At 36.4% G+C, this 16,047-nt stretch overlaps 1 protein-coding gene across 1 annotated transcript in view; it reads left to right on the forward strand.

Annotated features, from left to right (window-relative positions):
* Positions 1–16,047, forward strand: part of LOC113237886 (synaptic vesicle glycoprotein 2B-like) — a 49,328-nt gene that overhangs the window by 10,927 nt on the left and 22,354 nt on the right. The window contains exon 3 of the mRNA XM_026474592.1: positions 11,374–11,535. Coding sequence (XP_026330377.1) covers positions 11,374–11,535 — 162 coding nt within the window. The remainder of the gene's footprint in view (positions 1–11,373; positions 11,536–16,047) is intronic.

A 16,047-nucleotide genomic window follows, 5' to 3' on the forward strand; every position in this document is an offset into this window, starting at 1 on the left:
TTTACAACATTATATTCAAGAGTGAAGGATAATAATGACCTGAATAGGGCGTACCCCACAGGCGACGCGCAGACGCAGCACCCAGCGTATATGGAAAGTGGACTAGGGTTGTTGCATCAGAGACGAGTACCACGTAGGTAAGAAGCGGGTCCGGGAAGTAAGACTGAGAAGACTAGGCGTCATAAAATAAATACAGATGCTACTTGAAATTTGTGACTGTATTCAGATTATTTGTGATCCCAAATTCTGTTAAATATTATCGTCAAATTTAAATGGAACCACCACTGTGGTTTTCCAACAAAAAATAATCATCAAAATCGGTTCACAAACACGAACAGTTAACATACTGGACTGCCACGCAGAGGTCTCGGGTTCGATTCTAGCCTGGTAAAAACATTTGTATGACCTACATCTATTTCTGTCATGACTTTGGGTGTAATTTGTGACTGTATGTGTCTATGAGTGTGTCCACGGCACCGGCGCTGCAGTGTTTTCTTAGTGAACACAAAAAAGTACAGTCGTATTTATAACCTCCTCCCTTTTCGGTTAAAAATGGCAACATTTATCCATAGGCACTATCCTCTAATTCAAGAGGAATTTTAATGTTCTAAAAAATTTTAAAACATTAAAATTGACCCAGTTTATACTATACTAAATATCATTTTAAAAAAGCATCGACATCGATAACGTACTTCGATTCTGCTCCTCACCACTCCAATATTTTATACGGATTAAGAACCTTCAGCTCGCTCTTTTGTCCAGTGGCGCAGTCAAGGCCACCGGCAGCTAACTGCAAAATATCCTTCATAAAAAAGTAGAATGAACTGGACAGTCTTTGTGAGACAACTTGTACCACGACAGGGACATAGAAGCACGAGATATGGCTATTCTCTATGCGAGAGCTAGCAGTATTATTTCTATTTTATTTTGACAAACCTCTCTTGTCTCACTTACATTCATCAATCTTTTTATACACGCCCATTTATTCTTCTCACTATACACCCCAGCCTTTTTAACAATACTCAGAATAAGATCTGAAAGTGTTCTTCGAGGCCATCATCTTCCAATGATGCCTTCTACGTTATCTTTATTATATTTCTTTCGTTAATCTATATTCATTCATCTGTTACATACGCCGAAACCACCTCAGCATATCCTTTTCTAATTTTGTCATTATACCCTCTTTGAAACCACATCGTTCACGGATCTCAGTATTCTTCATTCTGTCAAATAACCGCACATTGTATTATATGAAATGATTATTATTTTTATCTACACACATATCATAAACCGTCTATGATGTGTTCAAAAACCGCAAATTACGACCAGCATAAAGATAAACTGTTTCGTTAGAACAAATTTTTTATCTGTGAAAATGTTATTATTGCTTCATAATAACATGGAATTCGATTTTATTTTTACATTCAAATTTCGAACATCTCTGAAACACAATACAATTTGATTGGACCTCAATTCTAATATCAGTCGAGATGAAGTTTTATTCGAAATGAAATGTCAATAGCAAACAATTTTGACAATTTCACACGTTACTTGATATCGAACGATATGACAGTTGCGGCCGATTCTAATTTGTCTATGACTTAAAAATAACAACTACGACTGTGTGACATGCGTGAGAAAAGTTTTTATTTGCCGCCATTTCGCCAGTCGGAACATGCGGTTCTTGAACACATCATATGAGAGCTTATAATATGTGTGTAGATGAAGCAGTGTATGTAACTGTACATAATTAGGCATTAAAACACTCGTGTGATGTTTTTGTGAAACCCACGCTCGTATTTTCATGCCTTTCATTATGTAACAGTCACATAAAGTACTATTTTTATAAAAATGACTTTTTTATGGGACCCAGTGACGGGACGAACCACAACAGTTGCAGTGCCACTCAGTACTCTAAAATCACAAAAATCTGAGGCGCACTGCCACTGCTCCCGTTACCCTGAGACATACGAGGTGAGGCAGAAAAGTAATGAGACTGATTTTTATTTTTTCTAAACATCAATGTTATCCCCTTCAAAGTAGGTCCCTTCGGAAGCTACACACCGATGGAGACGTGGTTTCCATCGTTGTCCTCAGTCCATGTCACTTTCAAAAGACGTCCAAACTTCCAAAAGAGTGTGACGGACATGCTGAAGACCATACCGGTTGAAGGCTTCCAGCGCTGCTACCAACAATGGGAACAACGTCTCCATCGGTGTGCAGCTGCCCAAGGCAACTACTTTGAAGAGGATAACATTGATGTTAACAAAAAAACCTTTGGTAAATAAAAAATCAGTCTCATTACTTTTCTGCCACAGTTGACAAGCCCATATGCCTGTAATTTCACCAGCACCCTTACCCTTCAAAACCGGAATGCAGTAATGCTGACATTATTGCATGGCGGCAGAAATAGGCAAGGTGGCAGTACTTCCTTTGACTGCAATATCACGTTTTAACATATTCAAAAGTATTTCCTAGGCTATTAGTAACTTTATTTATACTATTAACACTCCCCTGACACACGCGGATTTGCACTTAACGGTATCAAAGGACCGGTTGTTGACCAGTTACAGCCACGACAACCGAGCGTTCTAACTGTAAGCCCAAAATGGATCTGGAGGGACAAGGTTCTTCAATACAGTGCTAATTGATAAGATAAAAAAGAACTTCAGATAGCGCCAAGCAAAAAGACATCACCATCAACGTTTATACGTTCCACTGCTGTGTACGGGTCTCCTCTCTAACGAGGATTTTTGGGCCATAGGCCGCCACGCTGCTGGGCTAACCCGGGTTTTCCGAGAGTTGTAAAGTGAGAGTTTTTTGTTTGGAAAGATGGTACCTCAATATTGATCACATTTGACTTTGAAGAAAAATTCCACCTGTATAGGTAAAAAACCGGGGGATGAGTCCGCTTTTGCGCACTTTCTGGTAACCGATTTGAATAAAACTTGGCAAATAAATATAATTGTAAAAACTTTTGAGGTGGATTTTTTTTTATAAAAAGTTATCCTCAAAGTTATGGTAAATTCAAATTAACCAGACATTAATTAAACAGACTATTTAGAACTATAATGCCAATTTACTTTGCCACGTAGATTAGAAGGGAATTTTTTTAGCGAAATTTGTACGTAGCATAATAACCTTATGCCCATTGGGTAACGTACAAACTTGCGTGAGAATTTTCTGGAACACGCGTGATCTATCTCTAGGTTTGTAGACCTGACACAAGCATTTTTGAATAGTCAAAATCACACAAGAGATTACGAAAAAAAGACAAGTCAAATAAAACATTTCATACGAAACGGTAAGGTGGTAACAAAACTATGTATTAACTCCACGCGTTATCTCGCCATAAGTTTATTTTTAACATATGGCTTAAGCTTATAAAATGGTAAATATGCAATTTCGGTCGGTATTTTATTGAAATATTTAACTCCTTATCCCATAAAAGAATTACGAACTTTTTGCAATCGGAATTGAGGCATGATTAATTTATCTTTATTTCTAGTATATAAAAGTACCTATCACAGACCATATAAATGTTTAAAGTTAAATGCAGAGACGGAAAAACTTGACTTTCCATCGAAAGTAATAAGTTTCTTTTTATATTATCAAGTGACGGAACGGAAAAGTTGCAGTGTTGCTCGGAGTTTTAAATCGCAAAGATCTGCGGGGCACTGCCACTGCGCCCGTCACCCTGAGACATAAGTTGACAAGTCCCCTGTGCCTGTAATTTCATCAGCACCCTTACCTTTGAAAACCAGAACACAGTAATGCTCACATTACTGCTTGGCGGCAGAAATAGATGGCAGTACTTCCCTGGGCGAATTCTTTCACAGGGAGCTCTATTGCTACCTAGTTTACTATCTACCTATACTACAGCCAATTTGCTTTCATAATCAATTTCTTCAAATTCCTACAATATCACGTTCATGTCTCTCAATTATCGAGTTGATAGATAAAAATAGTCATAAACCAATTTTGTTCGGATCTAACACATACTCACACGCACAATTTTACGTCATGTATCAACACGGAATCCCTTACTCGTCAAAAGTAATACAATCTTTTTATCTAGTTTTAAAACAAAATCACGTGTAGCAGCACGTTTTAAAACTATTTTTAATATATTAACACAATCAATTTTGTCTAGCGATGGTTGTTTCGCAAATTGAGAGGTCTACTGTTTGAATCCCTATAGCGGCATCTTCCTATATGACAGCGTAGCTTATTTGTGTTCCGGTTTGGAAGGGTTAAATAAGGATGCTGGTGAAATTGCAGGCACGTAGGACTTCTCAGCTTATGTCTCAGGGTGGCACACTGGCAGTGCCATTCATATCTTTGTGATTTAAAGCTCTGAGTGGCACTGCAACTTTTATGGACAGGTACACACAGCTTACCATCAGGCGCACGACTGGTTCTTCCCGTCACTTGCTATTATAAAAGCAAGTTTTCCATTCTCAATACGTTTTTAACATAATTCTTTTACAAAATATGTATATCTAAACTGATTCCCTTAAATAACAAGCCCCTTTTCATATATAAATCAGTAATAGGATATGCGTACTTTACTTCCTTGTCCCACATCAATCAACATACATTTTAATAATGAAAGTGCGGACTTCGAGAAAATTCAACGATGCTGTCGTTGCTGAACTTACGAACATGTTTATTTAATTATTTGTCACTACGAGATTAGTATAGCCAATCAAAATAATAACACTGCGTCGAGTAGCTGTGGCCGAGCACGCCCAAATATTATTGCTAACAGATCTCTACATGTTATTAATAACATGCTATTATTCAAATGATCTTGAAGATAATAAATACATCCATCACTATCGTTTTAAACTAATATAGCTGTGTAGAACACGTTGTCTATCATATTTATTATTCTATACCCTAATCTCTTAATTATAAGAATGTATAAGTCACATGTGAAAGTGAATTAAAAGATTTCAAGTGTTATTTTCTTCTTTTCATAGAAATTTTGATATTTTTTTAACTCTAGTTGTGTACTTATTAGATACGACGTCACGATAGGAGCATAAGGACATATTAGTTCTCGTGCTCCTACCATTAGGAGCACCCAGTAGGAGCACGAGGATACGGCCATAAGTACTGTGAGGAAAACAATCACTAATAATCATTGACCTATCAACAAACTAATAATATAGCAGCTTAAAAGCGAATTCAATCTACGTGAATACAATTTTGTTATATCATGAGTGACTGGCGTCAGTGACAGGTCTAAAAAGCCTGTGTTACGGCGAGGTTAAGGCGAGGTATTTCAATGCGAGTCTGCATTTTAGGTGGTGAGGTGTGGGGGACCGTCCGTTCCATCCCGCGCGTTGACAATTAATATGAATAAAATAAAAAATGGCGGAGAAAATTTAACACAGATCCATCGTCGACAACTACCCGATGGCGACTGGCCGTTAAACCGCTGCGCAATTTTAAAATAAATGTGAATCGTTTGGACGCATTATGCCAGAGACGCAAAATGCCACACGGGCAGAATGTCAGATTCTCAAAATGCCAAATGTCACTGGCAGGAACTGGCCTTCCTCCTCCGGGAGCACGTATTACTGTTCAGTAGTGGACGTCATTTGGCTGAAGTAATAATGGTAACGAATTGAGGGTCTGATGCTTTATCAATTTATTGAAAACAAAATATAGTTTCCTGTAACGTTAAATGACAACGAATTAACCAATTTGAAATTCGAATCTGACATTCTGCCCGCTCGGCATTTTGCGTTTCTAGCATGCGTCAAAGCTAATAACCCGTTTAGAGTGGGATTCTCTAGATATAGTAGTTACAGAGAAAAATCGCCACTTAAAAGTTATGTGCAATAATTAGTTTTAGACTTTTATTTTACCTTGATTTCAAGATTTTATATGATAAAGTACATCCTATCGTGAAACAAATTAGCACATTCTTTAGGCAATATCCTTAGGTGTATCGTATATTTTTTGTACGATCATTATTTAACAGTAAATACCTAAACCATTTGATCTATTAAAACAGATTTCCCGCTTCTTCTCCGGCATAAAAAAGTTATCGAGTAATTTCGTTCTTTGAATCTTTCTCCTGAAGAGTTGTAATTTTGCGGATATGACGTCATTACTTTATAAACTATTACCTACTTTACATTGTATTTTAATTGGCAATTTCGTAATATGAGAATACGGTAGCAACTGTTTTTTTAGTAACAATAACTGATTACCAAGGATTTTTTATTACCTATAAAATGTATAACTAGCAACGTGAAAATAAATATTTTTTTATAATATCAAGTGACCGGACGAATAAGTCCCGCGTCTGATGGTAAGATCCGAGGGGCACTGCCACTGTGCCCGTCACTTTGAGACATAAGTTGATGAGGTTCATATGCCTGTAATTTCACTAGCACTTCCAAACCTTCAAAACCGGAACTTCAAAATAGATAAGGTGGCAGTACTACCCTGGACGAACCTCTTTCACAAGGAACTCTACTGCTTCCATTACCAAATGATCTTGAAAATAATACGTCCATCACTATCGTTATAAGCTATTACGGCTGTGTAGAACACGTTTTCTTTAATTTTTGTTATTATATGCCCTAATCTTTTAATTATAAGAAGTTGTAATCCACATGTGAAAGTTATAAAAGTAATACAAACTACATATCTGCCGTCAGCAAGCTAAAACGCGATTACGTGATAAAATATTTTTTTTAGATATCATAAGAGAACCATGACCCAGTTTAAGAATATTGAAATTATTTAATTTTATTATTTGCGTTATTAGGGTAAATTCCGATAAGACACGTTTCGGACACATTAACTTCTAGCTTTAAAACAGCTATATAGAGAATGTTGAGATCTATCTATAAGTTGTCTGAAGCCTTAGACTACGGAAACCAACATCTAAGGGTATTTGACAACTTGCCACTTAGCCGCCTCATAGTTAGTGGACGTCAGCTAAATATTCATACATGTATATTACATATACATATTACAGACACATGAGACTTGTCAACTTATATCTCAGGGTGAATCTTTTTGATTTAAAGATCTGAGTGACACTGCAACTGTTAAAGAATGCCATATCACTTACCGACGTTTATAGTGACACGCCCTGTTTTTCTCATGTTATTGTAATTTCGCCAGTATCGACTTCCAAAACCGGAACGCAGTAATGGGAGCATTAGTGTTTGGCCGCAGATGTAGGTAAGGTGGTTCTCTGGAAGAACAATTTTAGAAGTAACTCCATTGGTACTTTAAAAAAATTAATGCCTTATTTATCAGGCACCCACAGTCCAAACCGACGAATAAGCTCAATTTTCAATTGACTAAAATAATAACTAAATCCTGAAGGCTTTATTCCTTGTACCTAATTTGGTTCTCTGAAATATGGTGACGCTGTTATCCGACGCAACAAACCGTGTGAGGGGTCATCAACTTTTTGTCCAACAGTCAGGTGTTCCTAAATTTTTAAATAAAATTCTAAAACTATCTGACATTGGCTATATTCTTTATAACCAACATTGACTTACAAATAAATGGACGACGGGTCTAATACAAAAACCACGAAAATAATGTCCCAAGTAACCTATTCGAAATTTAAATTGTAATGTCATCGCAGTATCGCGCTGTCAGTCGAACAAATGAAGACTAAAGCGGAGTTTGGCGCTCTGTATACGATTTTAGCGCCTTACAAGTGCGGACACTTTTTAGCGCGGACCCGACGTCCATATAATTGTAAGTCAATGATAACCAATAAAAAAGACTCCAAATATTTCATAGATTTCTCACTAGTTCGTTCCGTGGCTTAGTTGACATGGCTTCTGGCACTGTATGTTGGAAGACGTTGGTTCGAATCCAGCCGGATCGAAGGAATTTGTTCTTAGTGTTCCAAGTGTGTTTTTTCGTTACTTGTAAAAAACTAACAAGGTAGCAGGAACGAATACTTGTTCCATCAGATCGAGTACATATCCAGAAATAGAGACGAAATGTCATTTCATTTTTTTTTAACTATTCTGCCAGATCATTACGGTGATAACTGCGCTCCGATTGGCCAGCCCGAATTCGAATCAATTAAGGTGTCGTCAATTGTTTCTGTTCAAATCGACCAGTTTTTGTTTTAATGATTTTGCTTTGCTATAATGAATGAAAATTGCAAAATTACATATTTAATTACCGATGAAATGTGATTCCGTTTGTTTTGCAATTAAATGTTTTGCTGTTTTTCCCACACCACGGAATGGAACAGCCCCCCTTAGTTAGAGATATTATCCTTATTACAATAAATATAGAATATGTTTGGAATATACAGAGACGTACACATTGGTCAGTTGTTGGTGCTGTACTATTCCAGCTTTCTAATTTGTGATTTCAGTGCAAACGAGAGTTGTCATTTAAAAGTCTCTATTTCTGGTTATATACCCGGTGTTCCATCATGTTAAATGTAAAATGTCAGTAGATGTTTTTTTATGCATTCGCTACAATGTTCGTAAGAAAGTTGATTGACCCGTAAACTGTCTATTATGGTAGATGCACATTGGTAGGTAGAGCCAATAAAGAACTAATAAAACAATCGGTTAACTTTACTGCCAATTTTCTCGATCAACGTATTTCATCTTGTGAAGCAATAATAATGGAATGTCACGTTACATATCGAGTTCACAGGTTTTCGTGATTGCTATTTACTTATATTGAAAACGTAATTATTTTTTCACATCTAAATCGCGTATATTCGTTTTTTTTAAACAAACCATCGTTTCAATGGAAATAAAAATTATTAAAGAGTCGAGCTGCGAATTAAAAATTTTCCCGACCAATTCAGTTCGTTTTGTTTGGGTCGAACGGCAGGGTTTTAGGGTTTTAGGTTTTATTTCATAATTTATTTTTTTACTAACGTAATTAAAGCCGTTGTACGTTGTGAAAACAGTGTATTTTTTATAAAATTTCGAGATAGAGAGTGTTTTCATATCGTGAAAATTTTTAGGCATCGTGTTTTCACACCGTATAGTAATCAGTGTATATACTTAATTTTAAGTGACTTGATTTTTTTAAGTCACTGATTCAACATTTTCACTATTATGCAGAATCAACTAGAGCCACTTGAATTTAATCTGCATTGAACTGTTAGTTTAATCGGTTATTTGATTTGAAAAGCTTGCAATAACCATCAGATTTAAAGAATAAGTTACCGATTCAATTTGGGTATAATTAATAAAAAAAATGGCAACACTACAAGATATTCGCGGAGTTGTAAAAAAAAATTAAGATGGAAATGAATTCATTCACGGGCTAAACGTTAATTTCCTGAAAATATATATACTTTTAAGGGGATAACCTATCACAAACTCGAATTCTTTTTTTCCGAAATAACGTGTGTTCGAATTTTCATTACATCGAAAACCGAATTATAACGAATCCATTATTCTTTCAGGATATGTTGGATGTTTATCGCAAAGACACGATTAGGTTAGGTTTAAGAAAAAACATTTTCCTCTCAAAATTACTTTCGAGGTTATGAACATTCGACCAAACGTTATTTCTGGAAAATGTCACTTCGGACCACTGATAGGTAACCTTTTAAGGGCCTTAAGGTATTACAACTAATATGTACTATAGGTGTAATGTTTCAATTTAAAACTATATGCTTATAGAACTAAATCTTCAATTAAGAGGAATCGCTGTGTCCAGAAATGAGACGTATATCGGTTTGACGATGGTGGTGTTTTATGTGACGACTGGACATTAATCTGCATAACAAATTTGGCAGAATACGTCCAATTATCTATAGATATGTGCCCTTGAACGGATTCAAAGCAGTCAAGGTTTTTGATGTGCCACATGGGTGAACCGTAGATGATTGTCACTGCGAACCGCTGAGCCATCGACGACCTAAGTGATGATCAAAAAGGGTAAGGGTGCATTTCCACTGGCGAGGCGAGACGAGACGAGGCGAGACGAGAATTAAAAATCTCGCAACTCTATTTCCACCAAAAATTGCCATTAATAGACATCGCGAGCTTTATTATCGTAGTTGTGGATAGTGAATATTCAGTGCTATTCAGTTCATCTAGCGATAAATACGCGACTGAAGTGTGATGTCCCGTAAATTTTTGTTATTAAATGTGTTAACGGAAGTAGAATTAGATCAAGCCATGGTTGCAGAGATAAGAAATGCTCTATTTAGTAGCAGTAGAGCTCCTTGTCAAAGAGTTCGTCCAAGGAAGTACTGCCACCTTGTCTATTTATACCGCCAAGCAGTAATGTCAGCATCACTGTGTTCCGGTTTTGAAGGGTAAGGGTGCTGGTGAAATTACAGGCACATGGGACTTGGCAACTTATGTCTCAGGCTGACGGGCGCAGTGGTAGTGCGCTTCAGATCTTTGCGATTTAAAGAGCTGAGTGGCACTGCAACTGTTATGGACAGGCGTGTAGCTTACCATCAGGGGCACGATTTGTTCGTCCCGTTACTTGATATTATAAAACACAAGGCAGCAATAAGGTTCAATATACATCAACAAATTATCAATTCTCACCTTGTACATCCTCATCAATACAGACCATTTCCCACCGAAGTTGCGCTAAGAGACAGCCACACAAATTTAAATCCTCGTCTCGCCTCAACTCGTCTCGCCTCGTCGTTGGAAAGCACCTTTAAAATTTAGTACGTAGGAGTACAGATGTAATAGACAGGCAAAGTCACCATTGTAGATAGGCATATATATATATATATAACGGGGGAAACTTCGGAGAGGCATTTACAGAGAAACTATCTTCCATAGTTGCCAATGTGGCTGAACGGTTACCATGCTGGTCTGTTACGCAGAGGTCCCGGGTTCGATTTCTGCGCCAGGAGAAATATTTGTATAGCCTACATTTATTTCTCTCGTGAGTTTGGGTATAATTTGTAATTTGTCTGTGTGTATCCATGGCACCCGTGACACAGTCCCTAGTGCGGGGCTGAGAGTGTGTGCGTTATTTATTTATTATTTATTTATAATTGCGGTGGTTCAGATTTAGGTGGTTTAGATCAATACCTGATGTACCTTATTCACTCACATAATGATATTGACATTCTATATACTTAGATGTATTATTTATGTGTACATATTATAGGTAGATATAGCCAATAAAATAGCAAAATGTCACCCCTGTAAGTCATACATTGGTTCCAGTAGAGGATGCCCATAATGCAAACAGACTCCCCACTATGAGCGATGACGCTGCGTTTATAAATGAGAACGACATGCCACACGGGCGTTGCGTTCGTAGGAACGCGTGCGTGGCGATGCGTTGAAATGGATGTGGCATGGCTCTAATACATTGTGCAAGGTAGCAGCCCGTCCTAATGTTTTTATAATATTCCCTCAGGTTACGGACGCTTTAGCCGCAGTGCGCTAGGCGCGTGCGCGTGCGCATTCTTCACGACGGGTGTTGAGAACTGCGTCATGTCATACGTGCTGCCGGCGGCAAAGTGCGAGCTGCAACTCACTACTTATACGACCGGGCTCATTAACATGGCTTTTATGAGTGGTAAGTTTCCTCAAAGAAAATTAGAAAATATAAAGCAATTAAGCCACTTATTTGTGTAACTTTTTTTTACTTTGTGCCTGTCTTTTGTTATTCAGTGCAAGTAAATTAATCAATAGATTAGAATCAATCATAAGATACTGTATTATGTTCTGGGGTAATGCCAAACGAAGTACGGACGTGTTGATTGCACAAAAAAGGTGCATTCGGGCAATTTGTGGGTTGTTCTAGGACAGCTGTATACCGCAATTTCAAAAACTGAGATTATTAACAGTGCCTTCAATATATATATTTGAAACGGTTCTCTTTGTTCGGAGAAATCTCACACTCTTCAGCAAGGTGGAAAGTACACGAAGACACAATATTTTTTATTTGAAACTGGTTGCCTGTAAGGCTACCCTCTTTCATGATAATATTTGTGCGATGGCGCCAAAACTATACAATAAGCTGCCTAATTATACACTTGAGACTAACGACAATTCCAATTTTAAAAAGCGATTATTATATTTATTGACTGGGAAAGCATATAAAGTCAGCGATTACTTAAATGGCAAGAACATAGAATAATAGTTAACCACCACAAAATAATGGCATAAATATAATTAAGAATTAAAATTAAAATTAAGATTTGACATTTTGTAATTAAAATATAGTAGTATACTGTTAAATTAATTTATTTATGTAAATTGTATGTCGTAAAATTGGCAATACGTACTGACACAACAATTAAATAAGACCGTATAGACGTGCGTACACAATAAATGATTTGATTTGATTTGATGCATAGTAAAACCAAGATGTAAAGATCAAGCAAACAAAGAATTATAACTTGTTTAATTAAAAATAACCGACCTTAAAAATTCGTGGAATTACAATTGTTTGCCAAGTTTTATTGGATTCGGTTACCGGAAAGTGCGCGAAACCTTAGAGGAGGAATATTTTCTACAAATTTAAATGGCATCAATACTGAGGTTCTACTCATAATATGACGTATTTCTTTATTATATAAATAAATAACAATTTTAATTAATAATTGATACCTCGGCCTACCTCTGCTGTTATTGTTATCCCTAATAAAGGGCTCACATGTGTAGCATTATTTTAAATTTAAGACATGTTTACCATGAATGCAGTAAATATATTGAGTATTGAGGTACTCCCTTTCCAACAAAAAATGAAACATCAAAATCGGTTCACACGTAGAAAAAAACATACAGTCGAATTGAGAAGAAACTCCTACTTTTTTAAACACGGTTATAAAGCAATTTTAAACAAGGAAGGTTGTCCATTAACAAAGTCAAATCCTTGTACTGTTAATGTACAACAGTACGAGTATGTTGCTTTGTCGTCCTTCTCTTCATTATCACCCATATCTGATATTATACATGTCTCAATCGAGTGAATGACTATAAAAAATATTTTATTTGCTCCTATACGAAAACGAACCACTTTATTAACTAACAAAAGCAATCAAAATAACGCTATAATAACAGTAAAGACCATCAAGACTTCATCCTGGGAAGTACGGCCATCTTAACTATTTCTGCCACCAAGCAGTAATGTAAGCAATACTGCGCTGCAGTTTGAAAGGTAAGAGTCTTGATGGAACTACAAGCGAGACTTGTCCACGTTATATCTCAGATTGACTATTTATTAATTGGTCAAGCAACGAATAAAAAAGAAACCCTTGTTAAGTCCACGACTTGTTCCTTCCGCCACTTGGTAACCGCTACGGAAGCAGACCTTTGCTGAGTAGTACAATGCTTAATAATGCAGTCTAAATATTTGACGCTTGGTACTAACAGACCTTTTCGTATTCGATATCTCCCATTCGAAACCAGTCAAGCGCGTTGCTGCCACATTCATAATGTCATCTAGTAATAAGTAATTCACTATTGGATATGAGACTCCAGGAAATAATGATGTTGCTGACTTGGGAAAGTTTGAAAGGCTGTTAAAAATATGCTAGATATACAAGGTACTTTTACAAGAGCGTTCCAAATGTTTATTTTTTCTAAAAGGCATCTCTGAATAATATAATAAATCATCATAAGGGTTCCAACACTTGACACTCATGGAAAACAAACAATAACACTGCCTTAAAAAACTGAAAAACCAACCATCCAAGGGCTAATGTCCACATATCGCACTGTTTTTACAATAGTGTTGTAACTCAAAATACGTGAAATTTAATATTAAGTCATTAATGAACGTAAAATTTGCTGAATCGAATTGCCTTATTTCTAGTAGTATTTGTGTGAGCCTATTCTTACCAATATTTAAGCTCTGCACATTATAAATTTTTTATTTCCTAAAATTCTCCTCAAGTGACTTTGATCATTTATTTCCCTGGACTTTACAAATATCAAATACGTTCATAGTTTAAGTAATTAGCATGCATTTTGGTTGTTACTGTAAGTTTGCATTGTGTTTTAATGAAGAAATAAATATAAATAGTGGCACTTCGGATCGTTGAACTCATTCTATGGCTGAAGGACCTTCTGGTCGTTGGCGCATTGGACAAAGCTAATAAAAGGCGAAGAATTTCACCTATGCTCCCCAAGGACCCAAAAGTTTCTTCCGAATAAATCATAAAGCTCTAGCACTGAGGTTAGAGTACGTAAACACGAGATCATTGACACGTGAGGTGTGGCATGCACTGAAGTAAAGCCAATTATTTGTCCGCAAACAGCTTAATTCACTTTACACAAACCGTTTCCTAAATCGCAATTGTAACGCGGATGGAAGTCGCTATAAATAGAATAATACAGGTCCAAACACAAGGTAGCTGTTGTACACTGTCGAGGAGTCCTATCAACTATCTGCCATTTTGATCTTCATATCAGCTCTACGCCACCATTATATTTTATTTTCATTCACATTCGACGCGCGCGCGCGCGCACGCACACACACATACTTTTTCATATACAAATGCACACACATACGTTTTAAGATTCAAATTAAATTTAAAATTAGAAGTTAAGAAAATTGAAAATTGTTAAAAAAAAATTGTTTGTTTTGTTTTTGTCGATGTTTGGAAATGTAAAAACTAAACACTACATTAAGTATAAGTTAAAAATGTTAAATATGCATTTATAGCTATGGAAGAGCGGTGCCTTCTGACACAGGCTTGATAAGCTTAATAGGAGGTACCATCCACTGTTCATGTAAAGTTAATTGTATTACTGAAATAAACATTTATTACTATTATTATTATTATTCAAATAAAATTTATATACAAGTTTTATTAAAATCGGTTAATGGAAAGTTAAAGAAAATTAATAAACCGGATTCATTGCCATATTTGCCATATTAAAAAGGATCCGCAAAATCTGTTCAGAAAAGTTTATATATATACAATATTAAGTGACGAGATGAACAAGTCGTTCGCCTGATTGTAAGCTACACGTCCGTCCATAACAGTTGTAGTGTCCTCAGAACTTTAAATCCCAAAGATCTGAGGGGTCAATGCCACTGCATCCGTCATCCTGAGACATAAATCAACAAGTCCCATGTGCCTGTAATTTCGCCATCTCCCTTACCCTTCAAAACCGGAACACAGTAATGCTGACATTACTGCTTGGCGACAGAAATAGGTGAGGTGGCAGTATTATACTGGATGAACTCTTTCACAAGAACCTCTACTGCTACTATAATGTCGCAATAAATATGTCGAAGTAATCGCGTAAATACATAAAAAATGCGGAAGAGAACCTCTTCCTTTTTTTAAAAATCGACTAACAAGAGGTACAAACGGTCGTAGTTTATTAATGTCTTCCAAAAATTTAAATCCAAAACGGTAATAGAACATAGTTTCCTTCCAAGAGCCAGTTTCGGCACCGATTAATTAATAGTTACTGCGTAACATACATCACTCACATACAAAATCGAAAATACCTACGCTATAATAGACACCTGGCGCTCACTACGACAAAAATGAACCTAAGTACGCGCTCATAGAGGTAAAAATAACGTTGCCCGCTGTGTGCAGTCGTGCGGAACCGAATGCTGGGGTTGTACAAGGATTATGAAGTAAATAATTGACTTGTCTAAAAGCGCTTGCTTGTTGCGTAACATCGAACGAGTTGTTACTCGTTGGGCAACAGTGGGGTTTTTTTAGAAGTAATTAACTAACGGACCATATGATTAAACATTCTGTTTAAATTAACTGAAAACAAAAGCTTTCATGTTATTACAGGCAAGCTATGTTTGCATATTATTGAGTACTTTATTTTAAGTGTAACTTGACCGGAAAATCTAATTTAAACCGGGTCACCAACTGAGTACACTTTATATAAACGCTGTCATGAAAATATTAGTGACGTAAAAGTATTTTGTTTAGCATTTTTTCGAAATGTAGGTACCTATGTAGAAATAGTGAGAAATACTGTTCAAGAGATGGGCTTTGCAATAATCAATCAAAATGTGAAAAATATGTTATAAAAAATACCGTTCTTGAATCGGTAAACACGTTTGGACTCTTCTTCTTCGATCTTACCTATTTCTGCCACTAAG

Source organism: Hyposmocoma kahamanoa, unplaced genomic scaffold (genome assembly GCF_003589595.1).
Source record: "Hyposmocoma kahamanoa isolate Upper Pololo Valley unplaced genomic scaffold, ASM358959v1 94, whole genome shotgun sequence".
Lineage (NCBI taxonomy): Eukaryota > Metazoa > Arthropoda > Insecta > Lepidoptera > Cosmopterigidae > Hyposmocoma > Hyposmocoma kahamanoa.